The 26,273-nt window shown below is 40.4% G+C and overlaps 2 protein-coding genes across 2 annotated transcripts in view; both read right to left on the reverse strand.

Moving 5' to 3' along the window:
- LOC311117399 (uncharacterized protein) overlaps nucleotides 1-426 on the reverse strand; it is a 1,221-nt gene extending 795 nt beyond the window's left edge. The window contains exons 1-2 of the mRNA XM_084192344.1: nucleotides 163-426; nucleotides 1-64 (exon numbers count right to left, since the gene is read on the reverse strand). The exon at nucleotides 1-64 is cut by the window's left edge and continues 182 nt beyond it. Coding sequence (XP_084048470.1) covers nucleotides 1-64; nucleotides 163-407 — 309 coding nt within the window. The 5' untranslated portion in view covers nucleotides 408-426. The remainder of the gene's footprint in view (nucleotides 65-162) is intronic.
- The window catches only part of LOC311117396 (uncharacterized protein), a gene marked incomplete at its 5' end in the record, with an annotated part of 46,204 nt that overhangs the window by 2,946 nt on the left and 16,985 nt on the right, over nucleotides 1-26,273 (reverse strand). The gene's annotated exons all lie outside the window — the stretch shown is intronic.

A 26,273-nucleotide genomic window follows, 5' to 3' on the forward strand; every position in this document is an offset into this window, starting at 1 on the left:
CAAGTCCTTGTCCTGAGCTTCATACACAACTACAGTCAGCTGCTGCAGAGTGTCTGAGTTCAGTCTAGGAGGTTGGAACATAAAGGCAGTCAGAAATATGAAGAAAAACACATGAATGAAGTTCCTATTTCTACTTCTAAAAAACTTCAGCTTCAGACTGACCTGAGAGAGAGAGGTCCCTGGTGACACAGCAGTGTGATGAGAGAGTGACCCTGGATCCAGAAGTCAGTCAGGTCCAGACACTGAACCCTCCAGAGTCTCAGCAGGGATGCCACACTACTCAGAGCCCTGGATAACACTCTCTCTGGTGGCTGGTTGCTCTTTAGGACCAGGGAGAGCTCTGGGACAGTCAGTGGAGTAGCACCTCTCCCTGTCCTCCTAACCAGTCTGGACAGTTTCACTGCCATGCCCACATTCAGCCTGGAATGAAAAGACAAAACTCAAGTGACTTTAAACAGAGAAACCATGTCAGATAAAATGCTCAACAGGAAAATAAACTATTCAATAGACCAGTGTAAGTTCTTCACTCTGTTTGTCAGAACCTAACGGACAACTAGTCCATGCTCAAACCAGGTTTATTCACTCACTGGGTCAAACAGCTGAAAGGACCAAGACATGTTTACACAAGCACATATATTTAGGCGGAGTCTCTTCCTTGCACCTCTGGACAGCCAATACATCTCTGTTGCTAGGCAGGAACTGAAGTGGGGACTGTTCCTCCTCACTTCATCTGACCTGACCTCGGCCCGAACTCCTCCCTCCTCCCTAACTCACGGCTGTCCTACACTGAAACCAGACGGTTACCCTTCTCCTCTCCATAGGATACATGAGACTACCCTTCTCCTCTCCATAGGATACATGAGATTACCCTTCTCCTCTCCATAGGATACATGAGATTAACCTTCTCCTCTCCATAGGATACATGAGATTACCCTTCTCCTCTCCATAGGATACATGAGATTACCCTTCTCCTCTCCATAGGATACATGAGATTACCCTTCTCCTCTCCATAGGATACATGAGATTACCCTTCTCCTCTCCATAGGATACATGAGATTACCCTTCTCCTCTCCATAGGATACATGAGATTACCCTTCTCCTCTCCATAGGATACATGAGATTACCCTTCTCCTCTCCATAGGATACATGAGATTACCCTTCTCCTCTCCATAGGATACATGAGATTACCCTTCTCCTCTCCATAGGATACATGAGATTACCCTTCTCCTCTCCATAGGATACATGAGATTACCCTTCTCCTCTCCATAGGATACATGAGATTACCCTTCTCCTCTCCATAGGATACATGAGATTTAACAATGACATGCTCTGACAAAATGTCAACTTTCCCCTTTCTCCCCCAGTAGATTTGCATTCACCCAGTTCTAATATGGTAACATGAATAAGGATTGTTTCAAGTTAGAACCCAACACCTGTAAAAGCTGTCTTACTGAACATACCTGAGCTTGTGTAGCTTTGACTCATGTCTCACAATAAGTAAGGCTCCTTGGAGAGAGATCTTGCTGGGGGTAAGAGTGAGGTCCACTCTGGAGGCACAGAGACCCAGGACTCTCCCCACAGACCTGCAGGTTTTCCTGGGTAACTCTCCTCTCAGTGACAGGGTGGAGCCCAAGGCCAGGAGGAGAGAGGCCAACTGCTGGTCCTCCTCTCTGGACCTCACAGGGACGGATTCACACACCCTCTGGAAGAACCTGTCATCATCACAGCTGAAACAGCAAAACATGGGGACATGAAATCAGACATTTAGGAGAGTCCAAAAGTATTGGGACAGTGACACATTTTTTGTTGTTTTGGCTCTGTACTCCAGCACTTTGACATGATACAATGACTATGAAGTTACAGCAATGTTTGTACATCCAGTGCCTTGCATTAGTATTCAATCCCCTTACATACTTTTTATTGTGTTACAACCTGGAATTAAAATGGATTCAATTAGAATGTTTTTGTCAAGAAATTACTCAAAATACTCTGTAATGTCAAAGTGGAAGAACAACATTTGTTAAAGATTAATGAAATATAAAACACTAATATACCTTGATTAGATTAGGTATTCTGAGTATAAACTTTCAGGATGTTACAAAGCATCTCAAAGAAAAAATTCACAAGATTTCTAAAAGACACATTTCTAGCATCACAAAATGTAAGAAAAATTCACAATATCTGTGTGACATTTAGTAATGCAACATTTGTTATGTCAAGAAATCTGAGTATAAATGTTACCAGATTCACCAAGATTTGAAGATTTATATTACAATGTTTCTACAAGACAATAATCACTAGCATCACATAATCACTAACCACCACACCTGTTCAGACTCACCTCAGCTGTGAGATGTAGGGCAGACACTGAAGGAAACTCCTCACTTCACTCTCTTCATCTGACCAGTCCTTCAGCTCTACTGGTTTCTTCTCTGGTTGGAGTTTCAGCACTTCTAGGAGGAGGGAGGCCTTTCTCTTTGAGAGGTCTATGGACCAGACTGCAGGAGCTGACTGGTAAACTGGCTGTAATGCTGGAAGGACACTCCTGCCTGTTTGAGTCTCATAGTCCCTCACATGTGAGTACAGATCCAGCAGGAAATCACTCTCTCTAAATGGATCATCATCATCATCATCATCATCATCATCATATGTGTATCTGCACATGGAGGATAATGTCTTTAAGATATTTTCTCCTGTCTCTGTATCATACTCAGCTGCAGCAACACTGAGTTTAGACAGAACTGACCAGGCCTCTTTATCATAACCAACAATCAACCTGAATGAGAAGACAGAGAAACATTGTTACTACATGTTATCCTAGATTCTCTGGTTAAGTCATGCAGAGGAATCACCCACAGACAAATAGTAATGTTTACATGGCAGAATGGCAAATAAAGACTAATGGAGTGATTTGGATGAACAGATGTTTTATTAACAAGATAAATAGCTGGTACAATATGACACATCTCTGGAAAAAAAACACTCACCTCAGCTGTGAGATGTAGGGCAGACACTGAAGGAAACTCCTCACTTCACTCTCTTTATCTGACCAGCCCTTCAGCTCTACTGGTTTCTTCTCTGGTTGGAGTTTCAGCACTTCTAGGAGGAGGGAGGCCTTTCTCTTTGAGAGGTCTATGGACCAGACTGCAGGAGCTGACTGGTAAACTGGCTGTAATGCTGGAAGGACACTCCTGCCTGTTTGAGTCTCATAGTCCTTCACATGCGAGTACAGATCCAGCAGGAAATCACATTTCTGACTGTGATATACTTTAGACAGTGGCAACAGTTTCTCTACAGTTGTTTGTATGGTTCCTCTCTCATGGAGAGCTGCTTGAAGACACAGATTCAGTAGGAATATCTTCTCTCTCTTTGTCCTCTCTTCAGGGGATCTTCTCTGATCCTGTGGTGGAGGAAAACTGCAAGAACAGTTAAACAACAAATAGATGAATATGTGAGAGATGTTTGAATTTCTGATGGTCACATTATGGCGGTTAAAATACAATGACTATCTTTCTAAACTCATCATCCACTTAAATTGTTCCTTAAAATCCTGACTACGAAGTAAGATTGCATCTTTTTAAACGGTATGTGTCTGTTTAGTTTATTAAGTTACTGCAGAAAGCTACAAACTTCCTCTCTAAAGGGAAAAACAGGGACAGACAACTACAATCTCTGAACTGTACTGATCCAACTCACCTCAGCTGTGAGATGTAGGGCAGACACTGAAGGAAACTCCTCACTTCACTCTCTTCATCTGACCAGCCCTTCAGCTCTACTGGTTTCTTCTCTGGTTGGAGTTTCAGCACTTCTAGGAGGAGGGAGGCCTTTCTCTCTGAGAGGTCTATGGACCAGACTGCAGGAGCTGACTGGTAAACTGGCTGTAATGCTGGAAGGACACTCCTGCCTGTTTGAGTCTCATAGTCCTTCACATGTGAGTACAGATCGAGCAGGAAATCACTCTCTCTAAATGGATCATCATCATCATCATCATCATCATCATATGTGTATCTGCACATGGAGGATAATGTCTTTAAGATATTTTCTCCTGTCTCTGTATCATACTCAGCTGCAGCAACACTGAGTTTAGACAGAACTGACCAGGCCTCTTTATCACAACCAACAATAAACCTGAATGAGAAGACAGAGAAACATTGTTACTACATGTTATCCTAGATTCTCTGGTTAAGTCATGCAGAGGAATCACCCACAGACAAATAATAATGTTTACATGGCAGAATGGCAAATAAAGATTAATGGAGTGATTTGGATAAACAGATGTCTTATTAACTAGATAAATAGCTGGTACAATATGACACATCTCTGAAGAAAAAACACTCACCTCAGCTGTGAGATGTAGGGCAGACACTGAAGGAAACTCCTCACTTCACTCTCTTCATCTGACCAGCCCTTCAGCTCTACTGGTTTCTTCTCTGGTTGGAGTTTCAGCACTTCTAGGAGGAGGGAGGCCTTTCTCTTTGAGAGGTCTATGGACCAGACTGCAGGAGCTGACTGGTAAACTGGCTGTAATGCTGGAAGGACACTCCTGCCTGTTTGAGTCTCATAGTCCTTCACATGTGCGTACAGATCCAGCAGGAAATCCCATTTCTGACTGTGATATACTTCAGACAGTGACAACAGTTTCTCTACAGTTGTTTGTATGGTTCCTCTCTCATGGAGAGCTGCTTGAAGACACAGATTCAGTAGGAATATCTTCTCTCTCTTTGTCCTCTCTTCAGGGGATCTTCTCTGATCCTGTGGTGGAGGAAAACTGAAAGAACAGTTAAACAACAAATAGATGAATATGTGAGAGATGTTTGAATTTCTGATGGTCACATTATGGCGGTTAAAATACAATGACTATCTTTCTAAACTCATCATCCACTTAAATTGTTCCTTAAAATCCTGACCACGAAGTAAGATTGCATCTTTTTAAACGGTATGTGTCTGTTTAGTTTATTAAGTTACTGCAGAAAGCTACAAACTTCCTCTCTAAAGGGAAAAACAGGGACAGACAACTACAATCTCTGAACTGTACGGATCCAACTCACCTCAGCTGTGAGATGTAGGGCAGACACTGAAGGAAACTCCTCACTTCACTCTCTTCATCTGACCAGCCCTTCAGCTCTACTGGTTTCTTCTCTGGTTGGAGTTTCAGCACTTCTAGGAGGAGGGAGGCCTTTCTCTCTGAGAGGTCTATGGACCAGACTGCAGGAGCTGACTGGTAAACTGTCTGTAATGCTGGAAGGACACTCCTGCCTGTTTGAGTCTCATAGTCCTTCACATGTGAGTACAGATCCAGCAGGAAATCACTCTGTTCAGAATTGTCTCCATAGAGAAAAGGAAAGGTGCTGTAAGTCCACATTGATGATACCAGCTTCAGTGTCTTCTCTCCTGTCTGCTCCTCCCACTCTGCTGCTTGAGACAGGAGATCCACCAGGAACTTGATCTGCTTTGAGTGATCAGACCTCCATGGATGGAAACTGCAACAAGGACAATAACAGCTGATTCAGACATGGATGAACACATGAAACCAGTCATAGCTAAAGATATATGAAGTAGTTATACATTTACATAATGTGCTTTGTTTATATGTAAAAGTATTTAATTTTAGAGACATTCACATTATGTATGTGTAACATTTAGTAATGCAACATTTGTTATGTCAGGAAATCAGGGGATAACCTGGAATTAAACTGGATTCAATTAGAATGTTTTGGTCAAGAATTTACAATAACAGGTAGGGGTTAGCATTTTATATCATACCCCCAAGACATGCTAACCTCTCACCATTACACTAACAGGTAGGGGTTAGCATTTTATATCATACCCCCAAGACATGCTAACCTCTCACCATTACAATAACAGGTAGGGGTTAGCATTTTATATCATACCCCCAAGACATGCTAACCTCTCACCATTACAATAACAGGTAGGGGTTAGCATTTTATATCATACCCCCAAGACATGCTAACCTCTCACCATTACAATAACAGGGAGGGGTTAGCATTTTATATCATACCCCCAAGACATGCTAACCTCTCACCATTACAATAACAGGTAGGGGTTAGCATTTTATATCACATCCCCAAGACATGCTACCCTCTCACCATTACAATAACAGGGAGGGGTTAGCATTTTATATCATACCCCCAAGACATGCTAACCTCTCACCATTACAATAACAGGTAGGGGTTAGCATTTTATATCATACCCCCAAGACATGCTAACCTCTCACCATTACAATAACAGGTAGGGGTTAGCATTTTATATCATACCCCCAAGACATGCTAACCTCTCACCATTACAATAACAGGTAGGGGTTAGCATTTTATATCATACCCCCAAGACATGCTAACCTCTCACCATTACACTAACTAACTTTGGAGGGTATAATATTTATGCCTCTGTAACCTTATCACTCATCATTATTCACGATTCATTCAGGATTATCCGAGCTCATGGTAGCATCCACATGAATGTAGAAGTGTTTAGAAACATATTCTGTTCTTATTTACAATAAAAGTGACTCCAAAATGACACAATACATTATTTAACATTAATTTCTATTGGACACTAAATAATCTGAAACACAACCAAAACAAACAGCAAATGCATCCAACAAATGTGTAGAACCACAAGCTTGATGTAGTCATTGCGTTCGAGGAATATAGGACCAAATACTACACTATGGAATACTTTAATACACATAAGTGAATATGCCCAAATACTTTTGGTTCCCTAAAATGGGGGGACTTCTACAAAAAGTGCTGTAATTTTGAACAGTTCACCCGATATGGATGAAGATACCCTCCAATTAAAGCTGACAGTCTGCACTTTAACCTCATTGTAGTTGAATCATTTAAAATCCAAAGTGCTGGAGTACAGAGCCAAAATAAATGTGCCAAAACAAAATGTGTCAATGTCCCAATACTTTGACCTCACTGTGCATGAATACATGCCTGTCATATGGACACGTAATACCATGTCACAGAGAAAGTTCCATAATATGCAGGACATTTGGTTTTGTAGATTAGGTATTCTGAGTATCAACTTTCAGGTTTCATGTTACAAAACATCTCAAACATAAAATTCACAAGATTTCTAAAAGACAAATGTCTAGCATCACAAAATGTAGAAAAATTCACAATATCTGTGTGACATTTAGTAATGCAACATTTGTTATGTCAAGAAATCTGAGTATAAATGTTACCAGATTCACCAACACTTGAAGATTTATATTACAATGTTTCTACAAGACAATAATCACTAGCATCACATAATCACTAACCACCACACGTTCAGACTCACCTCAGCTGTGAGATGTAGGGCAGACACTGAAGGAAACTCCTCACTTCACTCTCTTCATCTGACCAGCCCTTCAGCTTTACTGGTTTCTTCTCTGGTTGGAGTTTCAGCACTTCTAGGAGGAGGGAGGCCTTTTTCTCTGAGAGGTCTATGGACCAGACTTCAGGACTGGCTGACTGGTAAACTGTCTGTAATGCTGGAAGGACACTCCTGCCTGTTTGAGTCTCATAGTCCTTCACATGTGAGTAGAGATCCAGCAGGAAATCCCATTTCTGACTGTGATATACTTCAGACAGTGAAAACAGTTTCTCTACAGTTGTTTGTATGGTTCCTCTCTCATGGAGAGCTGCTTGAAGACACAGATTCAGTAGGAATATCTTCTCTCTCTTTGTCCTCTCTTCAGGGGAACTTCTTTGATCCTGTGGTGGAGGAAAACTGCAAGAACAGTTAAACAACAAATAGATGAATATGTGAGAGATATTTGAATTTCTGATGGTTATATTATGGTGGGTAAAATACAATGACTCTCTTTCTAAACTCATCATCCACTTAAATTGTTCCTTAAAATCCTGACCACAAAGTAAGATTGCATATTTTGAAGCAGTATGTGTCTGTTTAGTTTATTAAGTTACTGTAGAAAGCTAAACGCATCCTCTCTAAAGGGAAATACAAGGACAGACAACTACAATCTCTGAACTGTACGGATCCAACTCACCTCAGCTGTGAGATGTAGGGCAGACACTGAAGGAAACTCCTCACTTCACTCTCTTCATCTGACCAGCCCTTCAGCTCTACTGGTTTCTTCTCTGGTTGGAGTTTCAGCACTTCTAGGAGGAGGGATGCCTTTCTCTCTGAGAGGTCTATGGACCAGACTTCAGGACTGGCTGACTGGTAAACTGTCTGTAATGCTGGAAGGACACTCCTGCCTGTTTGAGTCTCATAGTCCTTCACATGTGAGTACAGATCCAGCAGGAAATCACATTTCTGATAGCGATATACTTTAGAAAGTGAAAACACTTTCTCTAAAGTTGTTTGTATGGTTCCTCTCTCATGGAGAGCTGCTTGAAGACACAGATTCAGTAGGAATATCTTCTCTCTCCTTGTCCTCTCTATATTATCCTTCAGTAGAGGAAATCTGAACAAACAGTTTAAAACACAGATGATATACAGGTGAGTAATGAGGACTGATATGAGTAACAGGGTTGGGGAACTGAAAACCAATAGCACTTTACGACTCCATCTTTCTATAACAATACAACTATGAATTGGAATTTTGTTCAATTTCAATTCCTACTGAATTAGAGTTTCTACAGCATCTTCATATGTTCATGTATTAAAAAGATAAAGATGATGTAAAAACAGAAATACTATCTCCACCAGTTCAATGACACATGGACTCTTGTTGGATAAACTCCCTCACCTCAGCTTTGAGATGTAGGGCAGACACTGCAGGAAACTCCTCACTTCACTCTCTTCATCTGACCAGCCCTTCAGCTTTACTGGTTTCTTCTGTGGTTGGAGTTTCAGCAATTCTAGGAGGAGGGAGGCCTTTCTCTTTGAGAAGTCTATGGACCAGACTGCAGGAGCTGACTGGTAAACTGGCTGTAATGCTGGAAGGACACTCCTGCCTGTTTGAGTCTCATAGTCCTTCACATGTGAGTACAGATCCAGCAGGAAATCACTCTGTTTAGAATTGTCTCCACTGAGAAAAGGAAAGGTGCTGTAAGTCCACACTGATGATACCAGCTTCAGTGTCTTCTCTCCTGTCTGCTCCTCCCACTCTGATGCTTGAGACAGGAGATCCACCAGGAACTTGATCAGCTTTGAGGGATCAGACCTCCGTGGATAGAAACTGCAACAAGGACAGTAACAGCTGATTCAGACATGGATGAACACATGAAACCAGTCATAGCTAAAGATATATGAAGTAGTTATACATTTACATAATGTGCTTTGATTATATGTAAAAGTATTTACTTTTAGAGACATTCACATGATGTATGTGTGACATTTAGTAATGCAACATTTGTTATGTAAGGAAATCAGGGGATAACCTGGAATTAAACTGGATTCAATTAGAATGTTTTTGTCAAGAATTTACAATAACAGGGAGGGGTTAGCATTTTATATCATACCCCCAAGACATGCTAACCTTTCACCATTACACTAACAGGGAGGGGTTAGCATTTTATATCATACCCCCAAGACATGCTAACCTCTCACCATTATAATAACAGGGAGGGGTTAGCATTTTATATCATAACCCCAAGACATGCTAACCTCTCACCATTACAATAACAGGTAGGGGTTAGCATTTTATATCATACCCCCAAGACATGCTAACCTCTCACCATTACAATAACAGGTAGGGGTTAGCATTTTATATCATACCCCCAAGACATGCTAACCTCTCACCATTACAATAACAGGTAGGGGTTAGCATTTTATATCATACCCCCAAGACATGCTAACCTCTCACCATTACAATAACAGGTAGGGGTTAGCATTGTCTTTGGAAGGTATAATATTCATGCCTCTGTAACCTTCCCTCTCATCATTATTCACGATTCATTCAGGATTATGCGAGATCATGGAAGCATCCACATTAATGTAGAAGTGTTTAGAAACATATTCTGTTCTTATTTACAATAAAACACAATACATTATTTAACATTCATTTCTATTGGACACTAAATAATCTGTGGAATACTTTAATACACATAAGTGAATATGCCCAAATACTTTTGGTTCCCTAAAATGGGGGGACTTTTACAAAAAGTGCTGTAATTTCGAAACAGTTCACCCGATATGGATGAAGATACCCTCCAATTAAAGCTGACAGTCTGCACCTTAACCTCATTGTAGTTGAATCATTTAAAATCCAAAGTGCTGGAGCACAGAGCCAAAATAAATGTGCCAAAACAAAATGTGTCAATGTCCCAATACTTTGACCTCACTGTGCATGAATATATGCCTGTCATATGGACACGTAATACCATGTCACAGAGAAAGTTCCATAATATGCAGGACATTTGGTTTTGTAGATTAGGTATTCTGAGTATAAACTTTCAGGTTTCATGTTACAAAACGTCTCCAAAAAAAAATCACAAGATTTCTAAAAGACAAATGTCTAGCATCACAAAATGTAGAAAAATTCACAATATCTGTGTGACATTTAGTAATGCAACATTTGTTATGTCAAGAAATCTGAGTATAAATGTTACCAGATTCACCAACACTTGAAGTTTTATATTACAATGTTTCTACAAGCTAATAATCACTAGCATCACATAATCACTAACCACCACACGTTCAGACTCACCTCAGCTGTGAGATGTAGGGCAGACACTGAAGGAAACTCCTCACTTCACTCTCTTCATCTGACCAGCCCTTCAGCTCTACTGGATTCTTCTCTGGTTGGAGTTTCAGCACTTCTAGGAGGAGGGAGGCCTTTCTCTCTGAGAGGTCTATGGACCAGACTGCAGGAGCTGACTGGTAAACTGGCTGTAATGCTGGAAGGACACTCCTGCCTGTTTGAGTCTCATAGTCCTTCACATGTGAGTACAGATCCAGCAGGAAATCACATTTCTGATAGTGATATACTTCAGACAGTGACAACAGTTTCTCTACAGTTGTTTGTATGGTTCCTCTCTCATGGAGAGCTGCTTGAAGACACAGATTCAGTAGGAATATCTTCTCTCTCTTTGTCCTCTCTTCAGGGGAACTTCTTTGATCCTGTGGTGGAGGAAAACTGCAAGAACAGTTAAACAACAAATAGATGAATATGTGAGAGATATTTGAATTTCTGATGGTCATATTATGGTGGGTAAAATACAATGACTCTCTTTCTAAACTCATCATCCACTTAAATTGTTCCTTAAAATCCTGACCACAAAGTAAGATTGCATATTTTGAAGCAGTATGTGTCTGTTTAGTTTATTAAGTTACTGTAGAAAGCTAAACGCATCCTCTCTAAAGGGAAATACAAGGACAGACAACTACAATCTCTGAACTGTACGGATCCAACTCACCTCAGCTGTGAGATGTAGGGCAGACACTGAAGGAAACTCCTCACTTCACTCTCTTCATCTGACCAGCCCTTCAGCTCTACTGGTTTCTTCTCTGGTTGGAGTTTCAGCACTTCTAGGAGGAGGGATGCCTTTCTCTCTGAGAGGTCTATGGACCAGACTTCAGGACTGGCTGACTGGTAAACAGTCTGTAATGCTGGAAGGACACTCCTGCCTGTTTGAGTCTCATAGTCCTTCACATGTGAGTACAGATCCAGCAGGAAATCACATTTCTGATAGCGATATACTTTAGAAAGTGAAAACACTTTCTCTAAAGTTGTTTGTATGGTTCCTCTCTCATGGAGAGCTGATTGAAGACACAGATTCAGTAGGAATATCTTCTCTCTCCTTGTCCTCTCTATATTATCCTTCAGTAGAGGAAATCTGAACAAACAGTTTAAAACACAGATGATATACAGGTGAGTAATAAGGACTGATATGAGTAACAGGGTTGGGGAACTGAAAACCAATAGCACTTTACGACTCCATCTTTCTATAACAATACAACTATGAATTGGAATTTTGTTCAATTTCAATTCCTACTGAATTAGAGTTTCTACAGCATCTTCATATGTTCATGTATTAAAAAGATAAAGATGATGTAAAAACAGAAATACTATCTCCACCAGTTCAATGACACATGGACTCTTGTTGGATAAACTCCCTCACCTCAGCTGTGAGATGTAGGGCAGACACTGAAGGAAACTCCTCACTTCACTCTCTTCATCTGACCAGCCCTTCAGCTCTACTGGTTTCTTCTCTGGTTGGAGTTTCAGCACTTCTAGGAGGTGGGAGGCCTTTCTTTTTGAGAGGTCTATGGACCAGACTGCAGGAGCTGACTGGTAAACTGGCTGTAATCCTGGAAGGACACTCCTGCCTGTTTGAGTCTCATAGTCCTTCACATGTGAGTACAGATCCAGCAGGAAATCCCATTTCTGACTGTGATATACTTCAGACAGTGACAACAGTTTCTCTACAGTTGTTTGTATGGTTCCTCTCTCATGGAGAGCTGCTTGAAGACACAGATTCAGTAGGAATATCTTCTCTCTCTTTGTCCTCTCTTCAGGGGAACTTCTTTGATCCTGTGGTGGAGGAAAACTGCAAGAACAGTTAAACAACAAATAGATGAATATGTGAGAGATATTTGAATTTCTGATGGTCATATTATGGTGGGTAAAATACAATGACTCTCTTTCTAAACTCATCATCCACTTAAATTGTTCCTTAAAATCCTGACCACAAAGTAAGATTGCATATTTTGAAGCAGTATGTGTCTGTTTAGTTTATTAAGTTACTGTAGAAAGCTAAACGCATCCTCTCTAAAGGGAAATACAAGGACAGACAACTACAATCTCTGAACTGTACGGATCCAACTCACCTCAGCTGTGAGATGTAGGGCAGACACTGAAGGAAACTCCTCACTTCACTCTCTTCATCTGACCAGCCCTTCAGCTTTACTGGTTTCTTCTCTGGTTGGAGTTTCAGCACTTCTAGGAGGAGGGAGGCCTTTCTCTCTGAGAGGTCTATGGACCAGACTTTAGGACTGGCTGACTGGTAAACTGTCTGTAATGCTGGAAGGACTCTCCTGCCTGTTTGAGTCTCATAGTCCTTCACACGTGAGTACAGATCCAGCAGGAAATCACATTTCTGATGGCGATATACTTTAGAAAGTGAAAACACTTTCTCTAAAGTTGTTTGTATGGTTCCTCTCTCATGGAGAGCTGCTTGAAGACACAGATTCAGTAGGAATATCTTCTCTCTCCTTGTCCTCTCTATATTATCCTTCAGTAGAGGAAATCTGAACAAACAGTTTAAAACACAGATGATATACAGGTGAGTAATGAGGACTGATATGAGTAACAGGGTTGGGGAACTGAAAACCAATAGCACTTTATGACTCCATCTTTCTATAACAATACAACTATGAATTGGAATTTTGTTCAATTTCAATTCCTACTGAATTAGAGTTTCTACAGCATCTTCATATGTTCATGTATTAAAAAGATAAAGATGATGTAAAAACAGAAATACTATCTCCACCAGTTCAATGACACATGGACTCTTGTTGGATAAACTCCCTCACCTCAGCTTTGAGATGTAGGGTAGACACTGCAGGAAACTCCTCACTTCACTCTCTTCATCTGACCAGCCCTTCAGCTTTACTGGTTTCTTCTGTGGTTGGAGTTTCAGCAATTCTAGGAGGAGGGAGGCCTTTCTCTTTGAGAAGTCTATGGACCAGACTGCAGGAGCTGACTGGTAAACTGGCTGTAATGCTGGAAGGACACTCCTGCCTGTTTGAGTCTCATAGTCCTTCACATGTGAGTACAGATCCAGCAGGAAATCACTCTGTTTAGAATTGTCTCCACTGAGAAAAGGAAAGGTGCTGTAAGTCCACACTGATGATACCAGCTTCAGTGTCTTCTCTCCTGTCTGCTCCTCCCACTCTGATGCTTGAGACAGGAGATCCACCAGGAACTTGATCAGCTTTGAGGGATCAGACCTCCGTGGATAGAAACTGCAACAAGGACAGTAACAGCTGATTCAGACATGGATGAACACATGAAACCAGTCATAGCTAAAGATATATGAAGTAGTTATACATTTACATAATGTGCTTTGATTATATGTAAAAGTATTTACTTTTAGAGACATTCACATGATGTATGTGTGACATTTAGTAATGCAACATTTGTTATGTCAGGAAATCAGGGGATAACCTGGAATTAAACTGGATTCAATTAGAATGTTTTTGTCAAGAATTTACAATAACAGGGAGGGGTTAGCATTTTATATCATACCCCCAAGACATGCTAACCTTTCACCATTACACTAACAGGGAGGGGTTAGCATTTTATATCATACCCCCAAGACATGCTAACCTCTCACCATTACAATAACAGGTAGGGGTTAGCATTTTATATCATACCCCCAAGACATGCTAACCTCTCACCATTACACTAACAGGGAGGGGTTAGCATTTTATATCATACCCCCAAGACATGCTAACCTCTCACTATTACAATAACAGGTAGGGGTTAGCATTTTATATCATACCCCCAAGACATGCTAACCTCTCACCATTACACTAACAGGTAGGGGTTAGCATTTTATATCATACCCCCAAGACATGCTAACCTCTCACCATTACAATAACAGGTAGGGGTTAGCATTTTATATCATACCCCCAAGACATGCTAACCTCTCACCATTACAATAACAGGTAGGGGTTAGCATTTTATATCATACCCCCAAGACATGCTAACCTCTCACCATTACAATAACAGGTAGGGGTTAGCATTTTATATCATACCACCAAGACATGCTAACCTCTCACCATTACAATAACAGGTAGGGGTTAGCATTTTATATCATACCCCCAAGACATGCTAACCTCTCACCATTACACTAACAGGTAGGGGTTAGCATTTTATATCATACCCCCAAGACATGCTAACCTCTCACCATTACAATAACAGGTAGGGGTTAGCATTTTATATCATACCCCCAAGACATGCTAACCTCTCACCATTACAATAACAGGTAGGGGTTAGCATTTTATATCATACCACCAAGACATGCTAACCTCTCACCATTACAATAACAGGTAGGGGTTAGCATTTTATATCATACCCCCAAGACATGCTAACCTCTCACCATTACACTAACAGGTAGGGGTTAGCATTTTATATCATACCCCCAAGACATGCTAACCTCTCACCATTACAATAACAGGTAGGGGTTAGCATTTTATATCATACCCCCAAGACATGCTAACCTCTCACCATTACACTAACAGGTAGGGGTTAGCATTTTATATCATACCCCCAAGACATGCTAACCTCTCACCATTACAATAACAGGTAGGGGTTAGCATTTTATATCATACCCCCAAGACATGCTAACCTCTCACCATTACAATAACAGGTAGGGGTTAGCATTTTATATCATACCCCCAAGACATGCTAACCTCTCACCATTACAATAACAGGGAGGGGTTAGCATTGTCTTTGGAAGGTATAATATTCATGCCTCTGTAACCTTCCCACTCATCATTATTCACGATTCATTCAGGATTATGCGAGATCATGGAAGCATCCACATTAATGTAGAAGTGTTTAGAAACATATTCTGTTCTTATTTACAATAAAACACAATACATTATTTAACATTCATTTCTATTGGACACTAAATAATCTGTGGAATACTTTAATACACATAAGTGAATATGCCCAAATACTTTTGGGTCCCTAAAATGGGGGGACTTTTACAAAAGGTGCTGTAATTTCGAAACAGTTCACCCGATATGGATGAAGATACCCTCCAATTAAAGCTGACAGTCTGCACTTTAACCTCATTGTAGTTGAATCATTTAAAATCCAAAGTGCTGGAGCACAGAGCCAAAATAAATGTGCCAAAACAAAATGTGTCAATGTCCCAATACTTTGACCTCACTGTGCATGAATATATGCCTGTCATATGGACACGTAATACCATGTCACAGAGAAAGTTCCATAATATGCAGGACATTTGGTTTTGTAGATTAGGTATTCTGAGTATAAACTTTCAGGTTTCATGTTACAAAACGTCTAAAAAAAAAAATCACAAGATTTCTAAAAGACAAATGTCTAGCATCACAAAATGTAGAAAAATTCACAATATCTGTGTGACATTTAGTAATGCAACATTTGTTATGTCAAGAAATCTGAGTATAAATGTTACCAGATTCACCAACACTTGAAGTTTTATATTACAGTGTTTCTACAAGCTAATAATCACTAGCATCACATAATCACTAACCACCACACGTTCAGACTCACCTCAGCTGTGAGATGTAGGGCAGACACTGAAGGAAACTCCTCACTTCACTCTCTTCATCTGACCAGCCCTTCAGCTCTACTGGATTCTTCTCTGGTTGGAGTTTCAGCACTTCTAGGAGGAGGGAGGCCTTTCTTTTTGAGAGGTCTATGGACCAGACTGCAGGAGCTGACTGGTAAACTGGCTGTAATGCTGGAAGGACACTCCTGCCTGTTTGAGTCTCATAGTCCTTCACATGTGAGTACAGATCCAGCAGGAAATCCCATTTCTGACTGTGATATACTTCAGACAGTGACAACAGTTTCTCTACAGTTGTTTTTATGGTTCCTCTCTCATGGAGAGCTGCTTGAAGACACAGATTCAGTAGGAATATATTCTCTCTCTTTGTCCTCTCTTCAGGGGAACTTCTTTGATCCTGTGGTGGAGGAAAACTGCAAGAACAGTTAAACAACAAATAGATGAATATGTGAGAGATATTTGAATTTCTGATGGTCATATTATGGTGGGTAAAATACAATGACTCTCTTTCTAAACTCATCATCCACTTAAATTGTTCCTTAAAATCCTGACCACAAAGTAAGATTGCATATTTTGAAGCAGTATGTGTCTGTTTAGTTTATTAAGTTACTGTAGAAAGCTAAACGCATCCTCTCTAAAGGGAAATACAAGGACAGACAACTACAATCTCTGAACTGTACGGATCCAACTCACCTCAGCTGTGAGATGTAGGGCAGACACTGAAGGAAACTCCTCACTTCACTCTCTTCATCTGACCAGCCCTTCAGCTCTACTGGTTTCTTCTCTGGTTGGAGTTTCAGCACTTCTAGGAGGAGGGATGCCTTTCTCTCTGAGAGGTCTATGGACCAGACTTCAGGACTGGCTGACTGGTAAACTGTCTGTAATGCTGGAAGGACACTCCTGCCTGTTTGAGTCTCATAGTCCTTCACATGTGAGTACAGATCCAGCAGGAAATCACATTTCTGATAGCGATATACTTTAGAAAGTGAAAACACTTTCTCTAAAGTTGTTTGTATGGTTCCTCTCTCATGGAGAGCTGATTGAAGACACAGATTCAGTAGGAATATCTTCTCTCTCCTTGTCCTCTCTATATTATCCTTCAGTAGAGGAAATCTGAACAAACAGTTTAAAACACAGATGATATACAGGTGAGTAATAAGGACTGATATGAGTAACAGGGTTGGGGAACTGAAAACCAATAGCACTTTACGACTCCATCTTTCTATAACAATACAACTATGAATTGGAATTTTGTTCAATTTCAATTCCTACTGAATTAGAGTTTCTACAGCATCTTCATATGTTCATGTATTAAAAAGATAAAGATGATGTAAAAACAGAAATACTATCTCCACCAGTTCAATAACACATGGACTCTTGTTGGATAAACTCCCTCACCTCAGCTGTAAGATGTAGGGCAGACACTGAAGGAAACTCCTCACTTCACTCTCTTCATCTGACCAGCCCTTCAGCTCTACTGGTTTCTTCTGTGGTTGGAGTTTCAGCACTTCTAGGAGGTGGGAGGCCTTTCTTTTTGAGAGGTCTATGGACCAGACTGCAGGAGCTGACTGGTAAACTGGCTGTAATCCTGGAAGGACACTCCTGCCTGTTTGAGTCTCATAGTCCTTCACATGTGAGTACAGATCCAGCAGGAAATCCCATTTCTGACTGTGATATACTTCAGACAGTGACAACAGTTTCTCTACAGTTGTTTGTATGGTTCCTCTCTCATGGAGAGCTGCTTGAAGACACAGATTCAGTAGGAATATCTTCTCTCTCTTTGTCCTCTCTTCAGGGGAACTTCTTTGATCCTGTGGTGGAGGAAAACTGCAAGAACAGTTAAACAACAAATAGATGAATATGTGAGAGATATTTGAATTTCTGATGGTCATATTATGGTGGGTAAAATACAATGACTCTCTTTCTAAACTCATCATCCACTTAAATTGTTCCTTAAAATCCTGACCACAAAGTAAGATTGCATATTTTGAAGCAGTATGTGTCTGTTTAGTTTATTAAGTTACTGTAGAAAGCTAAACGCATCCTCTCTAAAGGGAAATACAAGGACAGACAACTACAATCTCTGAACTGTACGGATCCAACTCACCTCAGCTGTGAGATGTAGGGCAGACACTGAAGGAAACTCCTCACTTCACTCTCTTCATCTGACCAGCCCTTCAGCTTTACTGGTTTCTTCTCTGGTTGGAGTTTCAGCACTTCTAGGAGGAGGGAGGCCTTTCTCTCTGAGAGGTCTATGGACCAGACTTTAGGACTGGCTGACTGGTAAACTGTCTGTAATGCTGGAAGGACTCTCCTGCCTGTTTGAGTCTCATAGTCCTTCACACGTGAGTACAGATCCAGCAGGAAATCACATTTCTGATGGCGATATACTTTAGAAAGTGAAAACACTTTCTCTAAAGTTGTTTGTATGGTTCCTCTCTCATGGAGAGCTGCTTGAAGACACAGATTCAGTAGGAATATCTTCTCTCTCCTTGTCCTCTCTATATTATCCTTCAGTAGAGGAAATCTGAACAAACAGTTTAAAACACAGATGATATACAGGTGAGTAATGAGGACTGATATGAGTAACAGGGTTGGGGAACTGAAAACCAATAGCACTTTATGACTCCATCTTTCTATAACAATACAACTATGAATTGGAATTTTGTTCAATTTCAATTCCTACTGAATTAGAGTTTCTACAGCATCTTCATATGTTCATGTATTAAAAAGATAAAGATGATGTAAAAACAGAAATACTATCTCCACCAGTTCAATGACACATGGACTCTTGTTGGATAAACTCCCTCACCTCAGCTTTGAGATGTAGGGCAGACACTGAAGGAAACTCCTCACTTCACTCTCTTCATCTGACCAGCCCTTCAGCTTTACTGGTTTCTTCTGTGGTTGGAGTTTCAGCAATTCTAGGAGGAGGGAGGCCTTTCTCTTTGAGAAGTCTATGGACCAGACTGCAGGAGCTGACTGGTAAACTGGCTGTAATGCTGGAAGGACACTCCTGCCTGTTTGAGTCTCATAGTCCTTCACATGTGAGTACAGATCCAGCAGGAAATCACTCTGTTTAGAATTGTCTCCACTGAGAAAAGGAAAGGTGCTGTAAGTCCACACTGATGATACCAGCTTCAGTGTCTTCTCTCCTGTCTGCTCCTCCCACTCTGATGCTTGAGACAGGAGATCCACCAGGAACTTGATAAGCTTTGAGGGATCAGACCTCCGTGGATAGAAACTGCAACAAGGACAGTAACAGCTGATTCAGAAATGGATGAACACATGAAACCAGTCATAGCTAAAGATATATGAAGTAGTTATACATTTACATAATGTGCTTTGATTATATGTAAAAGTATTTACTTTTAGAGACATTCACATGATGTATGTGTGACATTTAGTAATGCAACATTTGTTATGTCAGGAAATCAGGGGATAACCTGGAATTAAACTGGATTCAATTAGAATGTTTTTGTCAAGAATTTACAATAACAGGGAGGGGTTAGCATTTTATATCATACCCCCAAGACATGCTAACCTTTCACCATTACACTAACAGGGAGGGGTTAGCATTTTATATCATACCCCCAAGACATGCTAACCTCTCACCATTACAATAACAGGTAGGGGTTGGCATTTTATATCATACCCCCAAGACATGCTAACCTCTCACCATTACACTAACAGGTTGGGGTTAGCATTTTATATCATACCCCCAAGACATGCTAACCTCTCACCATTACAATAACAGGTAGGGGTTAGCATTTTATATCATACCCCCAAGACATGCTAACCTCTCACCATTACAATAACAGGTAGGGGTTAGCATTTTATATCATACCCCCAAGACATGCTAACCTCTCACCATTACACTAACAGGGAGGGGTTAGCATTTTATATCATACCCCCAAGACATGCTAACCTCTCACTATTACAATAACAGGTAGGGGTTAGCATTTTATATCATACCCCCAAGACATGCTAACCTCTCACCATTACACTAACAGGTAGGGGTTAGCATTTTATATCATACCCCCAAGACATGCTAACCTCTCACCATTACAATAACAGGTAGGGGTTAGCATTTTATATCATACCCCCAAGACATGCTAACCTCTCACCATTACACTAACAGGTAGGGGTTAGCATTTTATATCATACCCCCAAGACATGCTAACCTCTCACCATTACAATAACAGGTAGGGGTTAGCATTTTATATCATACCCCCAAGACATGCTAACCTCTCACCATTACAATAACAGGTAGGGGTTAGCATTTTATATCATACCCCCAAGACATGCTAACCTCTCACCATTACAATAACAGGTAGGGGTTAGCATTTTATATCATACCCCCAAGACATGCTAACCTCTCACCATTACAATAACAGGTAGGGGTTAGCATTGTCTTTGGAAGGTATAATATTCATGCCTCTGTAACCTTCCCACTCATCATTATTCACGATTCATTCAGGATTATGCGAGATCATGGAAGCATCCACATTAATGTAGAAGTGTTTAGAAACATATTCTGTTCTTATTTACAATAAAACACAATACATTATTTAACATTCATTTCTATTGGACACTAAATAATCTGTGGAATACTTTAATACACATAAGTGAATATGCCCAAATACTTTTGGGTCCCTAAAATGGGGGGACTTTTACAAAAAGTGCTGTAATTTCGAAACAGTTCACCCGATATGGATGAAGATACCCTCCAATTAAAGCTGACAGTCTGCACTTTAACCTCATTGTAGTTGAATCATTTAAAATCCAAAGTGCTGGAGCACAGAGCCAAAATAAATGTGCCAAAACAAAATGTGTCAATGTCCCAATACTTTGACCTCACTGTACATGAATACATGCCTGTCATATGGACACGTAATACCATGTCACAGAGAAAGTTCCATAATATGCAGGACATTTGGTTTTGTAGATTAGGTATTCTGAGTATAAACTTTCAGGTTTCATGTTACAAAACGTCTCCAAAAAAAAATCACAAGATTTCTAAAAGACAAATGTCTAGCATCACAAAATGTAGAAAAATTCACATTATCTGTGTGACATTTAGTAATGCAACATTTGTTATGTCAAGAAATCTGAGTATAAATGTTACCAGATTCACCAACACTTGAAGTTTTATATTACAATGTTTCTACAAGCTAATAATCACTAGCATCACATAATCACTAACCACCACACGTTCAGACTCACCTCAGCTGTGAGATGTAGGGCAGACACTGAAGGAAACTCCTCACTTCACTCTCTTCATCTGACCAGCCCTTCAGCTCTACTGGTTTCTTCTCTGGTTGGAGTTTCAGCACTTCTAGGAGGAGGGAGGCCTTTCTCTCTGAGAGGTCTATGGACCAGACTGCAGGAGCTGACTGGTAAACTGGCTGTAATGCTGGAAGGACACTCCTGCCTGTTTGAGTCTCATAGTCCTTCACATGTGAGTACAGATCCAGCAGGAAATCCCATTTCTGACTGTGATATACTTCAGACAGTGACAACAGTTTCTCTACAGTTGTTTGTATGGTTCCTCTCTCATGGAGAGCTGCTTGAAGACACAGATTCAGTAGGAATATCTTCTCTCTCTTTGTCCTCTCTTCAGGGGAACTTCTTTGATCCTGTGGTGGAGGAAAACTGCAAGAACAGTTAAACAACAAATAGATGAATATGTGAGAGATATTTGAATTTCTGATGGTCATATTATGGTGGGTAAAATACAATGACTCTCTTTCTAAACTCATCATCCACTTAAATTGTTCCTTAAAATCCTGACCACAAAGTAAGATTGCATATTTTGAAGCGGTATGTGTCTGTTTAGTTTATTAAGTTACTGTAGAAAGCTAAACGCATCCTCTCTAAAGGGAAATACAAGGACAGACAACTACAATCTCTGAACTGTACGGATCCAACTCACCTCAGCTGTGAGATGTAGGGCAGACACTGAAGGAAACTCCTCACTTCACTCTCTTCATCTGACCAGCCCTTCAGCTCTACTGGTTTCTTCTCTGGTTGGAGTTTCAGCACTTCTAGGAGGAGGGAGGCCTTTCTCTCTGAGAGGTCTATGGACCAGACTGCAGGACTGGCTGACTGGTAAACTGTCTGTAATGCTGGAAGGACACTCCTGCCTGTTTGAGTCTCATAGTCCTTCACATGTGAGTACAGATCCAGCAGGAAATCACATTTCTGATAGCGATATACTTTAGAAAGTGAAAACACTTTCTCTAAAGTTGTTTGTATGGTTCCTCTCTCATGGAGAGCTGCTTGAAGACACAGATTCAGTAGGAATATCTTCTCTCTCCTTGTCCTCTCTATATTATCCTTCAGTAGAGGAAATCTGAACAAACAGTTTAAAACACAGATGATATACAGGTGAGTAATAAGGACTGATATGAGTAACAGGGTTGGGGAACTGAAAACCAATAGCACTTTACGACTCCATCTTCCTATAACAATACAACTATGAATTGGAATTTTGTTCAATTTCAATTCCTACTGAATTAGAGTTTTTACAGCATCTTCATATGTTCATGTATTAAAAAGATAAAGATGATGTAAAAACAGAAATACTATCTCCACCAGTTCAATGACACATGGACTCTTGTTGGATAAACTCCCTCACCTCAGCTGTGAGATGTAGGGCAGACACTGAAGGAAACTCCTCACTTCACTCTCTTCATCTGACCAGCCCTTCAGCTCTACTGGTTTCTTCTCTGGTTGGAGTTTCAGCACTTCTAGGAGGTGGGAGGCCTTTCTTTTTGAGAGGTCTATGGACCAGACTGCAGGAGCTGACTGGTAAACTGGCTGTAATGCTGGAAGGACACTCCTGCCTGTTTGAGTCTCATAGTCCTTCACATGTGAGTACAGATCCAGCAGGAAATCACTCTGTTTAGAATTGTCTCCACTGAGAAAAGGAAAGGTGCTGTAAGTCCACACTGATGATACCAGCTTCAGTGTCTTCTCTCCTGTCTGCTCCTCCCACTCTGATGCTTGAGACAGGAGATCCACCAGGAACTTGATCAGCTTTGAGGGATCAGACCTCCGTGGATAGAAACTGCAACAAGGACAGTAACAGCTGATTCAGACATGGATGAACACATGAAACCAGTCATAGCTAAAGATATATGAAGTAGTTATACATTTACATAATGTGCTTTGATTATATGTAAAAGTATTTACTTTTAGAGACATTCACATGATGTATGTGTGACATTTAGTAATGCAACATTTGTTATGTCAGGAAATCAGGGGATAACCTGGAATTAAACTGGATTCAATTAGAATGTTTTTGTCAAGAATTTACAATAACAGGGAGGGGTTAGCATTTTATATCATACCCCCAAGACATGCTAACCTTTCACCATTACACTAACAGGGAGGGGTTAGCATTTTATATCATACCCCCAAGACATGCTAACCTTTCACCATTACACTAACAGGGAGGGGTTAGCATTTTATATCATACCCCCAAGACATGCTAACCTCTCACCATTACAATAACAGGTAGGGGTTAGCATTTTATATCATACCCCCAAGACATGCTAACCTCTCACCATTACAATAACAGGTAGGGGTTAGCATTTTATATCATACCCCCAAGACATGTTAACCTCTCACCATTACAATAACAGGGAGGGGTTAGCATTTTATATCATACCCCCAAGACATGCTAACCTCTCACCATTACACTAACAGGTAGGGGTTAGCATTTTATATCAAACCCCCAAGACATGCTAACCTCTCACCATTACAATAACAGGTAGGGGTTAGCATTTTATATCATACCCCCAAGACATGCTAACCTCTCACCATTACACTAACAGGTAGGGGTTAGCATTTTATATCATACCCCCAAGACATGCTAACCTCTCACCATTACAATAACAGGTAGGGGTTAGCATTTTATATCATACCTCCAAGACATGCTAACCTCTCACCATTACAATAACAGGTAGGGGTTAGCATTTTATATCATACCCCCAAGACATGCTAACCTCTCACCATTACACTAACAGGGAGGGGTTAGCATTTTATATCATACCCCCAAGACATGCTAACCTCTCACCATTACACTAACAGGTAGGGGTTAGCATTTTATATCATACCCCCAAGACATGCTAACCTCTCACCATTACAATAACAGGTAGGGGTTAGCATTTTATATCATACCCCCAAGACATGCTAACCTCTCACCATTACAATAACAGGTAGGGGTTAGCATTTTATATCATACCCCCAAGACATGCTAACCTCTCACCATTACAATAACAGGTAGGGGTTAGCATTTTATATCATACCCCCAAGACATGCTAACCTCTCACCATTACACTAACAGGTAGGGGTTAGCATTTTATATCATACCCCCAAGACATGCTAACCTCTCACCATTACAATAACAGGAGAGATTAGCATTTTATATCATACCCCCAAGACATGCTAACCTCTCACCATTACACTAACAGGGAGGGGTTAGCATTTTATATCATACCCCCAAGACATGCTAACCTCTCACCATTACACTAACAGGGAGGGGTTAGCATTTTATATCATACCCCCAAGACATGCTAACCTCTCACCATTACAATAACAGGGAGGGGTTAGCATTGTCTTTGGAAGGTATAATATTCATGCCTCTGTAACCTTCCCACTCATCATTATTCACGATTCATTCAGGATTATGCGAGATCATGGAAGCATCCACATTAATGTAGAAGTGTTTAGAAACATATTCTGTTCTTATTTACAATAAAACACAATACATTATTTAACATTCATTTCTACTGGACACTAAATAATCTGTGGAATACTTTAATACACATAAGTGAATATGCCCAAATACTTTTGGTTCCCTAAAATGGGGGGACTTTTACAAAAAGTGCTGTAATTTCGAAACAGTTCACCCGATATGGATGAAGATACCCTCCAATTAAAGCTGACAGTCTGCACTTTAACCTCATTGTAGTTGAATCATTTAAAATCCAAAGTGCTGGAGTACAGAGCCAAAATAAATGTGCCAAAACAAAATGTGTCAATGTCCCAATACTTTGACCTCACTGTGCATGAATATATGCCTGTCATATGGACACGTAATACCATGTCACAGAGAAAGTTCCATAATATGCAGGACATTTGGTTTTGTAGATTAGGTATTCTGAGTATAAACTTTCAGGTTTCATGTTACAAAACGTCTAAAAAAAAAAATCACAAGATTTCTAAAAGACAAATGTCTAGCATCACAAAATGTAGAAAAATGCACAATATCTGTGTGACATTTAGTAATGCAACATTTGTTATGTTAAGAAATCTGAGTATAAATGTTACCAGATTCACCAACACTTGAAGTTTTATATTACAATGTTTCTACAAGCTAATAATCACTAGCATCACATAATCACTAACCACCACACGTTCAGACTCACCTCTGCTGTGAGATGTAGGGCAGACACTGAAGGAAACTCCTCACTTCACTCTCTTCATCTGACCAGCCCTTCAGCTCTACTGGATTATTCTCTGGTTGGAGTTTCAGCACTTCTAGGAGGAGGGAGGCCTTTCTTTTTGAGAGGTCTATGGACCAGACTGCAGGAGCTGACTGGTAAACTGGCTGTAATGCTGGAAGGACACTCCTGCCTGTTTGAGTCTCATAGTCCTTCACATGTGAGTACAGATCCAGCAGGAAATCCCATTTCTGACTGTGATATACTTCAGACAGTGACAACAGTTTCTCTACAGTTGTTTGTATGGTTCCTCTCTCATGGAGAGCTGCTTGAAGACACAGATTCAGTAGGAATATCTTCTCTCTCTTTGTCCTCTCTTCAGGGGAACTTCTTTGATCCTGTGGTGGAGGAAAACTGCAAGAACAGTTAAACAACAAATAGATGAATATGTGAGAGATATTTGAATTTCTGATGGTCATATTATGGTGGATAAAATACAATGACTCTCTTTCTAAACTCATCATCCACTTAAATTGTTCCTTAAAATCCTGACCACAAAGTAAGATTGCATATTTTGAAGCAGTATGTGTCTGTTTAGTTTATTAAGTTACTGCAG

This window comes from Coregonus lavaretus (genome assembly GCF_964263955.1).
Source record: "Coregonus lavaretus genome assembly, contig: HAP1_SCAFFOLD_546, whole genome shotgun sequence".
In the NCBI taxonomy this organism is placed as follows: Eukaryota; Metazoa; Chordata; class Actinopteri; order Salmoniformes; family Salmonidae; genus Coregonus; species Coregonus lavaretus.